The following is a 15596-nucleotide window of genomic DNA, read 5'->3' as shown; positions in this document are numbered from 1 at the left end:
CCCCTTTCCTTTGACCTCCTTCCTCCTAGCTCATTTTATTGCCAGTGTAGAGCACACAGCTATTCACTCCATGGATTTTCATACAGTTTGCACAGTTTCCCTCCTGAAGGGGAAGTCATTGCCAGTATTTTCAAGTGGAAGGCCCCTCTGATGATGTAGGGATTTCACCAGAAGTATTTAAGTTTCCCATCTTGAGGTCAGTACTCCAAACACCAAAGAACCAAGGTCTATATTGCCAGAAAATCCAAACGGCAATCACTCATCCTCACAACTCAGATTACATAGACTGCATAGAAAGACCATGTTGCACCCAAATACCTGGAATAGGATACACTGAGAGGATCCATCATTCAGAAGAAAATTTTCCACGTCCATCTCACTGTAAAATAATTCAGGCCACATTCTGTATTGACTGTTATGCAAGCCCACTGTTGTGAATTGATAAGAAGTACGAGGACACTTGGTGCAAGAAATCACTTGCTTCCTGTTTATTGGAATAAAGTAATGCACGTTTATTATAATATTCCATCCACACCTATACTAGTAGGTTGTTTCTGTACTGGTATAAGGAATATGCTGATGTACATCCAACTTCTAATTTTTTTTCTATCAACACAGTTCATTTCTATCTACCCAGTTTATTTCTTAACCTTGCTTTCTGAATCACTGTCTTATTTTTAAAGGAGCTTCTCAGAGCAGTTTAGAGCTGGTGAATGAGCACTGTTGAAACCATATCAGAAAGCAGCCCTCCTGCGGCATGGCAGGTTGACAAGTAATCTGGGAGATGCTCCAGGGAAGATGCACATCACCCACAATTCCTAGCAAAAAAAAAAAAAAAAACCCAACCAGAGTCTCTTCCAAACATTTCCCTCTCTTCAGGCTGGATTTTGGTTTAACAGGCATTTGTCAGCATTGTGGCATTATTTAAGAAAGTGGTTATTATTACTACGGTACTGCATTGAAGAGCTGCTCCAGTCACTTGGATAGCAACGGCAGAGGCTGGAGGGGGAAGGGTTCTAAAGCCAGAACATTAGCTCCCACCAGGACAGTGGTGGAGGCATTCCAGTGAGCCAATTCTGTGGCAGTGTCAGGAGCAGGTTTTATTTACACCCAGCCTAATGGTGTGCGAGTCAGTCATGCATGTTACATGGAGCCTTCACCGTGCACAATAGCCTGCTGCCACTTCCTCTATTAAATCATTCCTATGTTCATGTGGCTGAAAGCTCAGTGCTGGCATGCAGTAGTCAAGCGTGTAAAAAATGATTACTCTGATCCCTTTCAACACAGATTTGCTGCATGAAATGGCCTGGCTTTGACCTGGGAAAATCAATGCTGTTGTTTTAATGAACAAAAAAAAAAAATTGGAGCTGAAGTCTGCATTTCCCCTCCCTCTAGCCACCCCAGGGGTGTCCAGTCAGCAAGTCACATGCATGAAGTGGTCACCTGCATGCAAACAGCATTTACTCATATAATTCTAAACATCCTTTGTCATGGTAAAAGCACAGTACAGGATATCAATTAGCTACCATCACTTGTAAGCAAGTTAAAGTAGAAATGCTGGAGGTGCCCTACAGCTTTCTGATACAAAGGGCAATTTTCAGCTCCCCACACTGTGCCTAAGGCAGTCTAAACATGAACCAAATTCCTTTTCACTTGGATTCAACAAGAAAAGCTCAGACTTTCTTTGTTGGTGTTTTGTTTCATCATTATCATTTTGGCCATGTTTCAAAATGTGATGCTTTGCAATATTGGTTGGAGACAGACTTTCATAATTTACAGTCCATAGATTCAGCCTTTGGCTTTTTCTGCTGCTTTCATAGAAGGAGCTAAGTGCTTCCAGAGAGTAAATATGTTCAAATATAGAGTTTTCAGGGTTTTCCAGGAACCTCTAAATCTCCATCTTTAAAATCACCCCATCAGTGAAACCCAGAGCACACTAGCATGAGGAAAAAGGAGGCCAATTGTAGATAATTAGTCATGCCTTAACAGTCTGTCTTTTTATTAAAGTGTTTAAAATCATGTAGCAATTTGCTGTTCTTTAGTGTTGAAAGTTAGTACCAAGAAAGAGCTGCAAGGAGTCATGAAACTTTTCTATGAATGTCATCAAATGCTGCAGCAGGAATCTTTGATTATCTGTAGTCAGATAGTTCCCCATGCAAAGAAGATGAAAGGCACATGCACAAACACACACACACACACACACACACACACACACACACACACCCAAATCCTGTCCTGGGCTGACAAAAGCAGGGCTCTCCAGATTCTGAGACATGCAGCTCCAGCTCAGGGCATAGCTTTAAACTTCAGGAATTCAACCTCTGGAAACCTTAATTTTCCCCTAGTCTTGTTGCTACTTGGCCAGACTTTCAATAATATCTCTTAGGTTTTTGTTTTCTGATGTTCACTGATACTTAACATTCAGGAAAATGTTAAGTACCAGTGGCCCTGACTGACTCAACTGGGAAGTGCTTTGCTGAGAAGGACTTTATGCCCAAAGTCTGATGTCTTTGAGATGCCTCCTTCTGTCTCACATCTTCTCCTCATGCCCCCAGCCTGTGTACACCAGCTGAGAGGCACGGGTCCCCACCAGCACCCCATGGCTGCTGCTCACCTGCTGCTCCCCCAGCCTTGCTTGGGCCATGGATCACCGCCCTCAGTGTTTCACCCTACTGGCAGAAGCCCCAGCACCAGCTAAGCTCCAAGCTCAGACTCGGCTCCAAAAAGCCTCAAAACTAGAGAAATCAAAGGGATACACTCCTTGGCAGAAGTCTGTCCTATCTCAACAGAGACCTGCAGAAGTGACAGACTGAAGCCTGTAGGTCTAACTCAGTGTTACATGGGATAGTGACTTTCTTAGGTATCCAATCCTGTCTCATAGGGAACAGGAAAGAAAACAGCTTCAGGAAGATCAATGTAATCTCCATAAAATGCCTTATTTATGATGAATGATCTCAGAACCTCTCCTGTTCTGTTGCTCCCAGGGAAGGAGGTTTCCTTACAGAGACTATTGAAACACTGTAAGGAACAGGAACCTGTAAACATATGTAGGAGAGGGCAGAAAAATCTGGAAACAACACATTTATGCATGTAACTTGAAAATGCAAACAGGACTTAGCTTTACCTGATAAACCTTATTAGACCCTGGATTCTTCCTTTGCTATTACCTCACAGTGGGCGAGATCCAGAATTAACATGAAGGCTCCATCTCTGAAGTCATCCAGTCATGTTTTGCATTGAGTATTATTTTAAAGCAATGCCCACATGCATCCAAACTCAGTAAAAGATGCTAAAAATCAAACCAGAAGAGCAAAAGGCAGGTAGATAACACTTCTGATCCAAGGACCTTGCTATTACTTTTTTTTTTTTTTTTTTTGTACCAGCATTATCTACTTTTATGAGCTGGTAACAAGAGCACTCAGAAATTACACGAGTTGCCCAAGGTGATACAGTGAACCAGCAGCACACCAGAGAATACAGCACAGATCTTGCAAGCCCTAATTTGCTGCCCTGCCTGCCTCCCTCTCATATCTGTTGCACCCCTGGGATACAAATACAGCTTTGGTAAAACTAAAGTTCAACCAGAATGCACTTCCTGAGCACAAACAGGACTATGTACTATAAAAGCACCCTTATCACTGCCTTTCCATGGGGAGGCACTGGGCCACCACACTTGGAATTTCTGAGGAGTTAAAAATAATAAATAACTGCTGCAACTTATAACTCTACAAACTATGCCCTAACACTTCAGTCTGCTCAAGACAGCACTGCCTACCCAAGAGAGAGGAAGCTGGAACCAGAGAAAGAAATCTGGATGAGATGCCAGTTGTTTCTTACAGGGAAGGGCTAAGGGAGTGAACAAAAAAATCAAAGTACAACATAGTTGTACAGATGATTTCAGGCAAAGAAGGAAGAAGGGCCTGCCACAAAAATAAAATAGCAAATGGAACTCTGTTTTCCATTGCTCAGCAAGGGCAGAGGAGGATGTACGGCAAAATCACTTGTGGTTGAGGTTAGGAGTTGAGGGTGCCTGTAATTCAACCCTGGAACTGGCTCTCAGTTGGCTGAGGGCATTAGGCAACTCAGTAACACTCTCTACCTTCATTTCTCCATCTTAAAATGGGGTCTGGAATAATACTTACACCACAGTGTGGATTAAAGAGAAGCAATGCAAAGCTTTGAAATTTACAACCATAGATCAGGGCTAAAGCTTTGTTTCTGCCACAAACAGTCACTTTGGGCCAATATATGCTGACATGATATTACAGAACCAATGTTAGATATTAGAAAAATGGGAATATTTATTAAATGCATAGGTTAGCAGGGGAAAGGCTTATGTGCTTCATGAGGCAAGCACATGATTTTTCAATAGGTACCAGAATGCAAAAGGAATTATTTGTATTATTATTTTCTTCTAATTTTGTACACACACAGTTTTGTACTGCACTGTCTGTGGACTGTACAGGTACCCAGGCAGAGCCCAAAAATTAACCTAAGGCTAACAGTGAAGGATATGAACTAGCTTTATCCTTCAAAAGCTGTCAGGGTAGGTCTGATGCTTCATGTATGACATTCAGGGCAGAAGCACCTACACATACAAATAATGCACTTAAGAGCACTGAAAGACAAGATCTTAATCTCAAGGAAAAATGATGTCTCTCCAATGTGTCAGAACTTCAAAAGTAATTGTGAGATCTCCTGGTGATTCTCTTAAAGACTCTTTATAGCTCCTTTTACAGGGGCCTTGGGCTGATTCATGTTGATCGTGTCTGACAGCTAGCATTTCTGTTAATAATAATCATAAATAAAGTGGACAAGGTTGCCTGACCTGAAATGAGCATATCTATAGTGCCATATCCATTACAGCACAGTGGATCTGTGACCGCAAATCAGGAAAGGTCCAATGCTCTTGACACTTTGTATTAAAATTATATCTGTCTTTTAAGATCTCAGAACCTTTGTGTGCTAGCTTTTTCATTAAAAAGTGTTCCTTAAGAGATAACACTCACACTATAAGAAAGGAGATACTACAGAGGATGAAAGATTACAAAACTTCTCATTTTTTCATTATACAATAAAAATACATTTGCAAACAGCTCTATTCTCCCTTATACCTTAACTCCTCCTTCACGTTCTCCTGCACTGAAGTAATAATCCTGGTTTTATGCCATCATAAATCCGCTGACATGTGAAAAATTATACTATTATCAAACACATCAAAACAGAATTATGATTTCACTGCTGCCAGACCAAATGCAAACAGGAGCTGGGTAATATGAAAGTGAAGCCTGATTAATTTCTGGGCAGTGGTTTTCTGCTAGAAATAGGGATGGTGGTAAAAATTGAGTTTTTAATTTCCATAAAACCCCTGGTTGCACTTATAAACAAGTCATTCCAAACAATACAGGAATTACTTGCTGACATAGGGAATCACTTTCAAAAGTAAAGTATCAGAGATGATACACTGAGAATCTCTCCACATCAGGTGACATGCTGAATTAAGAGAGAAGCTTTGTAAATTACTTCTAAGGAAGGTCAATGTGCCAGGCTATGCTGAGTCCACTGGGGCAGGCAATTTCCAAGGACACAGACAGGCCCTTCACAGAAAACCCTCCACCCCAGAGATTCATGTCCAGCATCAGGCAGATAATTGCAATGTTGCTGACAAAGGAGAGAGGAACCACCGCACACCAGCAATTAGAATAAAGAGATTAATTTCTTGGCCAGCCAAAAAAAGGTGTATTTGGGGAAAAAGACAGGTCAAATGTTACATAGCAGTAAAAAAGCATCAAAGCTAGGACTCCTCAGTTCCCTGCTAATGAAAGGTTCATACTTACCTCATCACTTGATAATTTTGCATACCTGCACTGTATGACAAACCAGTGTCAATGTTCTACCAGGTAGGCTCAAGGCCTCTTCTTTCCTGGTGTGTCCTCCAGACTGCTACAAGAACAATCTTAAACCTGAGTCTCAAACAGATCTCTCCTTCACAACTCCCTTTTCATGACTACTGACACAATGTTTAGTCCTGCACTGGGGTTATCAAAAGCCAAAGCTGTGAGCCAAAATGCAACCCTGGTATAAAATACAACACGCACATGAAGCTTGTCTGTAATTAGAACACCACAAAGACAATGCTTTTGTCACTCGTATTTCCAGCCTTGTCCAGCCTCCAATGTGCTATCAAAGCAGAGAGAAGTGAAATGAAAGAATAGTGATAGTGGAGCCCTGGAAAATGTTAAAAATAGTCTTTGAAAATATTAGGCTTTGTGTTTTCTCAGATCACTGCACCTGCATAAGCAGTATGATAGAAGATATAATTGTTATATGTGATGATTGTTTAGTAATTAAATATAATTATTATATTACCATAAGAAGAATCGTGAGAAACTATGTTGGAAATTTAAAGGGGGCTATGTTTAGCTGAAATCTGTGTATACAATAGAACAATATAAGTTTGACAATTAACATGAAAGTTATATAACGATAGAGTATAAAACACGTTCACCTCGAATGTATGGTCAGAATCAGATTTGGGTGGAAACTACCCCGATTCCCAGAGCTCTTAAATAAAAAGCACCGCATATAATCGCTTATGTGATTATGTGTTTTTGAACGCTAACAACAGCAGTTTTGTGAGCATCAGAGTAAAAAAATATTGGTCCTCTAGTGATTCAGTTTGGGGATGAACTCTGGAGTCTAAGGAATCCAGAGGCTCTGCCTGAAGTTTTCTCAGAGTTTTTTGTAAAATATGTCCCTTGGGGGAGTAAGGGGAACATTCTCTAGTATCTAATCTGTTCCCTCATCTGCACAGCTGCCTGTTTTTTTCACAGAAATTGATAAACTTTTCCATCTAAATGACCTGTGGAAAAAGTCCGTATTAGATTGGCAGCTTCTCCACAAGACACAATCAAGTTGTCAGTTTACACCCACAAATGCCATCTCTGTGGACAGCTTTGTTTTCCTTTTTCACAAGATAGAAATCATCCTTCTCTTCCTTACAAGTTATTATTAAACAGTTCATATTTGAAAGGGGTTTTTAGAGGCAGAGCTCCTCAGAAAGAGGAAAATCAATTCATTACCACTTAAGTGAAGGGCTAGGAAAAAAGATTTTCCAAGAAGATGCAAAGTTAACTTCAGAAATAATATTCAGTCATTTGGTCTGGGCTTGCATTATGTAGAATGATCACTTTCAGATGCATCCTCTGAACAGGTACAATCGGCTCTGCATTTATGGATGCTGTTTTAATAGCAGTATCTATTGCATTCACATCTGTATTGCACATGTTCTTTCTGCTACCACAGTCAAGAGCATAAAGAAAGGGAGAGCTATGCATTACTCTGTTAACTGGAAATTAATTCCAGAGGGGAGTATCACAGCAAGTGGAATGGCTGGTGAATTAGGAACACTATGAGAAAAACACATTTTAGAAAGACCCAGCTACTGTAGAATAAGTAGCTACTGATATTCCACATACCTGTGCCACAGGTCCAATGTCAACCTGAATTTTTTTCAGAAGTGGATTAGTCAGGACTTGCACTACAAGTTGGGAAAACAGCACCCAGGAAAAATGAGAGCTGACCAGCTCATGAATGGTCCCCATCCCTGTTCTGCAACTTTATGAAACTTGCTCTCATGGAAAGAGGTACCTGCACAAACTCTTGATATGACCCAGGAGGCTCTTGCTATCTAATTTAAAAGTCCTGATGTAGTATGAAGCTACTGGGGATTATGTCTGAACAAAGACAAAGTCTTCCCAATCAATTCCAAGATCACAAAAAAGTTCCAGATTTGAAAGTGCTTCAGTGCAGTAGTTCCCATATATTGTTCTTAATATTACCTATTATTTATTATCACTAAATTTCTGGGAAAATGAGCCACAACTCAAAAGGCAAGAGTCTCAGGTTCAGGATAACATCTTTCAAGGGGCACAGACACATTTTTGTTCCATCTTCTATGTGGGGAGAAGGAACTCAGCAATGGTTTCAGATGCACCTTTGGGCACACAAGGAGCAGAAGCAGGCTCACAAGAGATACAGCCATTCAGCAAGACTCTGGTCTTGGGCTGGTGAAACATGCATATTAAGGCACCTTTCTGGAATCAAATCAGAAACATATTTGTATAAATAAATATTGAATGTGGCTGTCACTGGCAAAACTAACTAAGTTTTTGTTCATTTGAAGCAAACCAAAGTGAAAGAGGTCAGGAAGAGACTCCACAGCAAAGTCAACACAACTACACAGGATTAGTGAATGTACCAAAAGGAAAAAAGGCAAAAGGCAGAGCCTCGGATACTTACCATGCTTCTCAGCTAAGAGGTGGAACTGGTATTTAACTAGCTCATCCTTAGGACCAGCCTACCCTTGAGTACTACTCTGCTTTGGTCTGCGTCCCTCTTTCCCACCACTACAAGCTTACCTGCATTCAGTCGTTTCTTTGGGGTTTTGAGGCTGCGGCACCTGCCGCTGGCAGAGCTGCTGTTCTCGCTCATGGAGTCCTGCGCTGAGGAGGCGCTCCCCGTCGCCTCGCTGTCCCTCATCATGCTCTCGTAGCCACTGCTGCCCCCGCTGTGGTAGAAGAGGGCTGTTTTCCCCATGGCAGGGGGCAGCTCCCCGCTCAGGACGCTGCTGTTGTCGCTGCCGTGGCCGCTGCTGCAGCGGTGAGGTTTCCGAGGAGGGGTGATCTTGCTGTAGGGTGAAGGCAGCATGTGAACAGCTGGCTTCTCATCTCCAGGAAGGCCCCCTCGCTCATCTGTCTCCAGGCTTCCCGGCAGCTGAACGCCTCTGGCACTGGTGCTCCCTTGGAGCAGCTCTGAAATCCGCCCATTGACAGCTCGAAGGGGCAATTTGGAAGCAAGGCTGGAGCCCCGGCTTCTGCTGAGGGACTGCATTGACCAGGACATGTTCTTCCCACTTGGGGGCAAACTGGAGCTCTGCCCCACAGACTGAGGCAGAGACTTGGTGGAGAAGCTGAGCGTTTTGGTGGCAGAGGCAGAGAGGCTGCGGGCCTTGGGACTTGCCAGCAGGAGCTTGCTGACAGCAGAGATCTTTGACTGGCTGGCTTTTGGGGAGGCACCTGCCGACTGGGAGAGGCCCGAGTTGGTGGGTGAGGACATGGCACTGCGGCTGAGGCTCCTTCCAGCCCTAGGCATGGTGGTGTCTCTGCCAGGGCTCATTTTGGAGCTCACAGAGGACAGACTTTCTGCTCTTTCCAGCGACAAACACTCATAGTGGCTTCCTGTGGACCTCCCTAGGGAGTTGGTCCTGCTGGCAAGCTGCTCCAGTTTGGCACTGAAGAGCTTGCTGCTGCTGTTGTTGATGCTGCTGTCTATGCCAGGGCCTTTTAGTTTGGCATTCTGCTCCTCAGGGAAGCTGGCCAGGAAGGACACAGGCTGGCTGGAGGGACTGCTCGTGGTGCTGTTGGCTGCACTGTGCTGGGGGCTGGCTCTGTTCTTCTGATCCAAGCTTGACTTTCTCACAGGTGGCAGAGGAGGGGTCCCTTTGGGGCGAGTGAGTATGCAGTGTTTGGGAGAGGCCATTTTCTTGTCAAGACTAGCCTTAGAAAACTGGGGGAGGGCAGGAGAATTGACTCCACTGCTGTCAGTAAAAGTAGGATGGAGATGGCTGTCAGATTCCTCCACCTTGCTCGCCTTTGGGAGCCCTCGAGGGAGGCTACAATTCTTCAAGCCATCACTGGAATGAACAGGGCTTTGGGTTGCAGAGCTGGATGCTGCCACCTCACACCCATCCACAATCCTTTTTAGACTGTCAGATCCTGGGGAAATAGAGGTGTCCCCACTGCTGGTGCTAAACCTGTCCACAGAGGACTGTTTTGTGCTGTGCTCAGACTTGGCTGAAACCGCGACTGTATCAGGCCTTGGCCCGTCACTGCTCCCCGAGCTGTCCTTTTTAACATCTTCTTCTCTCTTCAACCAAGGGTCTTCAAATTTGATAAGCTTCTTAGCAATGGATTCTTTCCCATCATGGGGATGAACAGCTTTTGGGTCTGCAGTTACAGCCGGTACAGCATCATCAGCGTCTTGGGCTTTGAAGGAATTAACAGCAATACATGGATACACGGTAATGTTTGTCTTCATTGGGATGTAGCCCTCACAGCTGCTGAGACTTGCTGTGTTTTTGATTGTGACAGTAGTTTTGCCTAGAGCTGATATTTTACAGCCTTTGATGGGTGGCACTTTGCCAAAAGCTTCCTCCCCCATTTCCGACATTATAAGCATGTTGTCAGTCACTGACTTCTGTTTGTCACTTAGACAAATCATGCTGGCACTTTGTATGGCACTTGCAAACTCGGAGACAGGGGGTTCTGCCATAGCTTCCCCGTGCCCATAGCACGCCTGGGCTATGAAGCTGTGGCACGACTGTTCACCGTCACTGCCCGTGCTCATTTCGCTCAACCACGAGCTGATGGATGAGCGTCTGCTGCCATCGTCTTGGGGTTTGTCATCCAGACTCAGCTTTGGAAGAGGAAGGAACTGTGTGATGCTGACTTCAGACACAGGAGCTGCACTGGAGTAACACTCAAGATCTTCAGAGATACTACTGATAATACTGACTGGCCTAGAGCCAGAGGCCAAAGCCTGCACGGAGCAGTCACTGTTAAAACTGATGATACTGGTCGGGCGCCCATTGTCAAGGACACCACTAATGGTCAGCTCTTCCACAAGGGTGAACACAAGCTCATCCTCTCCATTCAGCTCCAATGGCTGCTGCACAGTCACCATGGTTGTGCTCAGAATCTCTTTCTTGGATTCTGGAGAAATGCTTTGTTGCCCATCTTCATTGAGAACAGTCTCTTCAAAATCCCCATTGTTGGATGACACTGACTTTTTCATAATCTGAGGGCTCATGCCCACAGGTGGGGTCCGGATTTCTGGCTGTAATAAAGATTCAGTAGATGTCATGGCAGCATCCTTACTCAAGGGAGCTGGTGGGGGAGTGGAGCTGGGCAGGACTCCTTTCTGTGTATAGACCTTGCACCTCTGGGAAGGAGAAGTTGGTGGCTTATACTCAGATGTCTTTGAGAGGCTTGCAATGCCAAGCCGGGGGGAACCCATTGGCCGAGGTTTGCCTTCCACAAATCCAGAGGTGTTGAGCCCTTCTCTGCTGCTCTGCAAGCTGGTGCTGTGTGCTAACTGACAAGAGTTAAGCTCTTTGCTAGAGCTGCCTGTTACACTCCTGGGAGAAGAAGGAGTTGAAAGATTGGTAAGAGCTCCAGAAGGAACAGGGGAGTGATTTCTCCTAGTTTTGCTGGGTGTTGTATTTGTATTTTCCTTGGCCTCTCTATCAGGATGCTGACATTCTGGCATCGTATCTTCCTTATCTGACTCTGCTAAGTGGCTAAGCTCTGCCAGCTGGCTTGAGACAGCACACTTAGACATCTGGTCTGAGCTAAATTGAGCAGGCATCTCTTCAAAGGGAAATTTGTCAGTCTCTTCACTGCCATCTATGCAATCCAGTCTCTCCTGGAGCTCTGCAAAGGTGTTGCACTTCAGGCAGTCTCTTTCAGATGTGCTGGGCCCTGATTCACTAACTTCCTCCAACCTGCCCTCATTTTTGGTCTTTTGCAGAGCAGGAACAATGGGAACAAAGTCAGGGGGACCCTCATTATCTGTCAGTTCCTTGTCAGAGAGGGCAGTGCCATTGGGGCCAACGTAAATCACCGTGTCACACGACTGCTCACTGCTGGATGAATAATCAGGATCACTTGATAAATGCAAAATAGGGAAGTCTGGGTCCACAGTGTTTCTAGAATGGAAAGGCCTCAGCTGGGTTGGCCTCCGCATCCGGCCCTCCTCACAAGAGCTCTCTCCTCCAGAAGAACTTGATGTGTACTGCAACATGAGATAAAGAGGGAGAGGGTGACATGTCTATGACATTTCAGCATTGCAAGCTGCTCCTTGCACAAATGACGTACACAAAAAAATCATGGTCACATATGAACTGGGAGATCTCTAAACTAAGGCACAAAGCTCTGAAGCTGCTTATCCACAGCCCTGGAGCAAACCCATAGCTATGTTCAATGGAGTACCCAAAGCCCCAGCTCTGAGTCCCTCTCAAAATCATAAGACTTCAAAAAAATGTACTAAAAATATGGATTGAGATGCCTCCCTTAACTGAGCCTGGCCAAAGATATTGGGTATTTGGCAAAGGTTTTGCTGATTTTGTGTGTGTGTGTACATTTGTGTATTTGAAAGGAACAAGAAAACTGATTACATATGACCCCATATTACCAGTGTGTGGAATTGTATAATGTGCACTCAGAGGTCTCTGGAGACACAGTGCTCTGATGGTGCGAGGACTGAACCCTTCATTTGTGTCTCTTCAATCAATTGACAAAAAAAGCTTTTGTCAGTCAGCCAATTAAAATTAAAGGCATAAAATTCACTCATTCTGCCCAATTCATACCATAAGTTGCACGGAAGTAACCAGAATTCTCTAACATGAAAATGGATATAGTCCTTCTTCACTCTACATGGAAAACCTATCACCCATATTTAGAAGCAACAGGAATAAAAAGGTGGTCAATGGCCTTGGACACAATAGTTCTGCCTTTATTTTGCTTCTACTCTCTCTGAGAATCATAGAGAATCTAATTCTTAATTAATCCAAATTTTCTTTAACTCTACAGCAGTTTCACTCCTTATTATTTCATTAGCACTAAGAGTATAAAGGAAAATAAATGCTCCCTGACAGCTATATTATTAAACAAGGTCAGCTTACAAACCTGCTACAACAGATGTGTCCGAACTTACTCCTGCGTCTCTGAAGCTGAAGCATTTACCCCTCTGATATTGCACTCTGACACTTGCCTAGGACTGGGTACATACATCCATACGCTTTGGAACTGATTACTGATTTGGTTACACGCTGCTTTATCCAGTTAAGGACCCTTCTTCCTCCTTCCTCCATCATTATAAGAAGTGAGTTCCACATTGTCTTACCTTAGTTTTCTTTTTCTTCATCCTGAGGACCCTTGAGGCGATCTGGATGGTGGAGAGCGTCTCAGCGTAGTTGCCCGCGGCGGCTGAAATGTGAGCTATCATCGTGGTGCGGCAGTTCATATTCCCCAAGGACTCTCGGAGCAACATGGTCAGCTTGCTGTCTCTGCAAAATAAAGTGAATTAAGGCTACATTAGCCAGCAAGGTTTCACTTTGGCCATCATGATGGAACTTGAGTCTTGGCAAGATTTTTTCTCCTCTTTTTAATGGAATCCTAATTAGTTTTTTTCCTCAAGTTTGCACTATGTTTTGCAGCTGAGCATGCTAAAAGATCCTGGACTACAATTCAAACTCCTTTTCCCACTTCCCCTTTTCTGACTCCTTTTCATCTCAGTTCTTTTCCACTGTTACCATTGCCAACAGAGAGATGCAGACCAGCACTGGAGGCCGTTAAGAAGCCACAGCAGCAAACATCAAACTGCTGCTCTTCTGAAGTGCACAGTGCCCAGACAAACTCTGGCCCAGCTCTGGAGGACAAGAGGGTACTGGATTAGATTACAGAACACAATTTTCTGTTGCCTTATAGGGCATTGGGTAACTCAGTATTAGTAACAGTTAAGCCACTGAAGTCAATTTTGGATGATGCTGGTAAAATACAAACCAATCAAGCCCTCAAACTTCACACAATTGTTCTTTCATATTAGATCTTTTCTCTCACTGAGGCAGAAATCAAATTTTCTGTTCTTGCCATTTACTCTATTGTTCAGTCTCAGACAGCTTTTGAAATGCTGATGCCTTATTGTGGGGCTGTGTGTGACTGGACTGAGAATATGAATGTTAACAGAATAATGATGCATATATAATACTTTTGAGGTGGTCATCTAATCCTATAGTCAGAAATGCACAATATATAATTTTTAAAGAGACCTTTAGCACTGTGGTGTAAAGTCAGCTGGATGGTTATTTGGGAAATGGCATTGTCTTGAAGAGTGTCTCCCCTATGCTAAAGGTTGTAGATGATGATTACATTCAGCTGGAAACAAAGACAGCAACAGCCTGATATTTATCTGTCACTAAAGGAACTGCATTCGCTGTTGTAATGATGGTGATACCGGCAGTGGCTACGGATCAGATTTTTGGGGCTCACTGTTAAATATCTGCAAATGACCTATGGTGCATGTGTGTCCTTGTTCACTCACTTGAGATTTCCAGCTCACAGGAACACTGCATAAAGCTGCAGCTGCTGGGAACTGAAGCTGTGCGTACTGAATAGAACCGATGGGCAAACACCAAAACCCTTGGACCTCTCTTTTTGATTGAATTAACAACAACATTTGGGCATTGAATTAACAACAACATTTTTTGATGCAATACCTCTGGAGGGTTCTCATCTCCTGAGGCTTCTAATACTTGCAATTTCAGCTTGACTAGAAATACTGAAAATAAAACTTTTTTTTTGTTTCAGGATTTCTGCTTCCATCTGCTCCAGACACATTGAAGACACATCTAGTGTCTTTGAGAAGCAAACAAACATCCATAAAGACTATACTGAGACAGCCTTACTCATTTCACTTGTGACCTAAGGCTGCTTTGAATCCACAGATCCAGAGGTAGTAGGCTGCTGTGTCTCAGGTTAGTGTCCCTCTTTTCCATCACGGAATAATTAAGATGTCAAATTTTGTACATCAGTTACTGTCACTGCAGTGCAGAGTAACACAGAAATTATTAACATCTCCACAGAAATCAATAACAAGCTTTTCATTTGCCAGTGCTTCTATCATAGCAAAACATGAGACAACGGGGGAAAGTGCAAAAGAATACATTCTAGACATGTTGGTCTCCTGAGAATGCATAATCCATGCAGCCAGCATCAGCACTGAGGTGTGGCTCTCCTAGAGATTCATGCCTTAGGAATATAAAATAATCTGTACCATCTGCCTTGTACTGAAATACCCATTTGCAAGAAGAAGAATAACAATACTGAAGAAATATCTATTTATAATTCATCCTCTGACATGGATGGGAACTAAAGGGCAGATTTGTTAAGGATTAAAGCATGAACCTAGCAGTAAAAAGCCCAGCTAGCACTGATTTCTAATTTCAGAGTTTGTTCATTCAGCACAGGCTACATCTTGACTCTCAAATTCACCTGGTACCCAGAAAAAATCACCGGCCTCACATCACTACTGTACTGTACTGAAAGATAACATAAAGAGGGAGAAAGCTCCTAAACAAAGATTTTTATCAAATCTGGATATTGTCATAAGACAAGTTCAGCTGTTCAGGGTTCACTGACCTCTCACAAAACTCTCACCTAGAAACTTCTGAAGGAAAGAAAGAAAGAAAATAGAAGAGAATGTAAGACACAAAAATGTGTGGCCTAATTTTTAACTCACTCTATCCTCTTCAATTAAAATATTGGGAAAACATCCTGGATATCTCACTGAAATCTGCTTGGCAGTCAGTGTGAGACACAAAGTAGATGCTTTGTTCTTATGAGTGCTGGCATGGTACTTCTGCCTGAAAAAAATGAAAGGCTATGAATTATTTCATTAGGCCATTTGTGATCTGTTATCTGAAAATGCAAAATTTCCTGTGAAAGCAGAAGATTTACAAAGAGGTCTGCACTTCTGCA

The 15596-nt window shown here is 43.3% G+C and overlaps 1 protein-coding gene across 1 annotated transcript in view; it reads right to left on the bottom strand.

Moving 5' to 3' along the window:
* KIF26B (kinesin family member 26B) overlaps positions 1-15596 on the bottom strand; it is a 277322-nt gene that overhangs the window by 14987 nt on the left and 246739 nt on the right. Inside the window, exons 11-12 of the mRNA XM_066546619.1 lie at positions 12964-13126; positions 8421-11853 (exon numbers count right to left, since the gene is read on the bottom strand). Coding sequence (XP_066402716.1) covers positions 8421-11853; positions 12964-13126 — 3596 coding nt within the window. The remainder of the gene's footprint in view (positions 1-8420; positions 11854-12963; positions 13127-15596) is intronic.

This window comes from Molothrus aeneus, chromosome 3 (assembly GCF_037042795.1).
Source record: "Molothrus aeneus isolate 106 chromosome 3, BPBGC_Maene_1.0, whole genome shotgun sequence".
NCBI lineage: Eukaryota > Metazoa > Chordata > Aves > Passeriformes > Icteridae > Molothrus > Molothrus aeneus.
The sequence above is the reverse complement of the archived record's forward strand: the minus strand, read 5'-3'. Positions and strand labels throughout refer to the sequence as shown.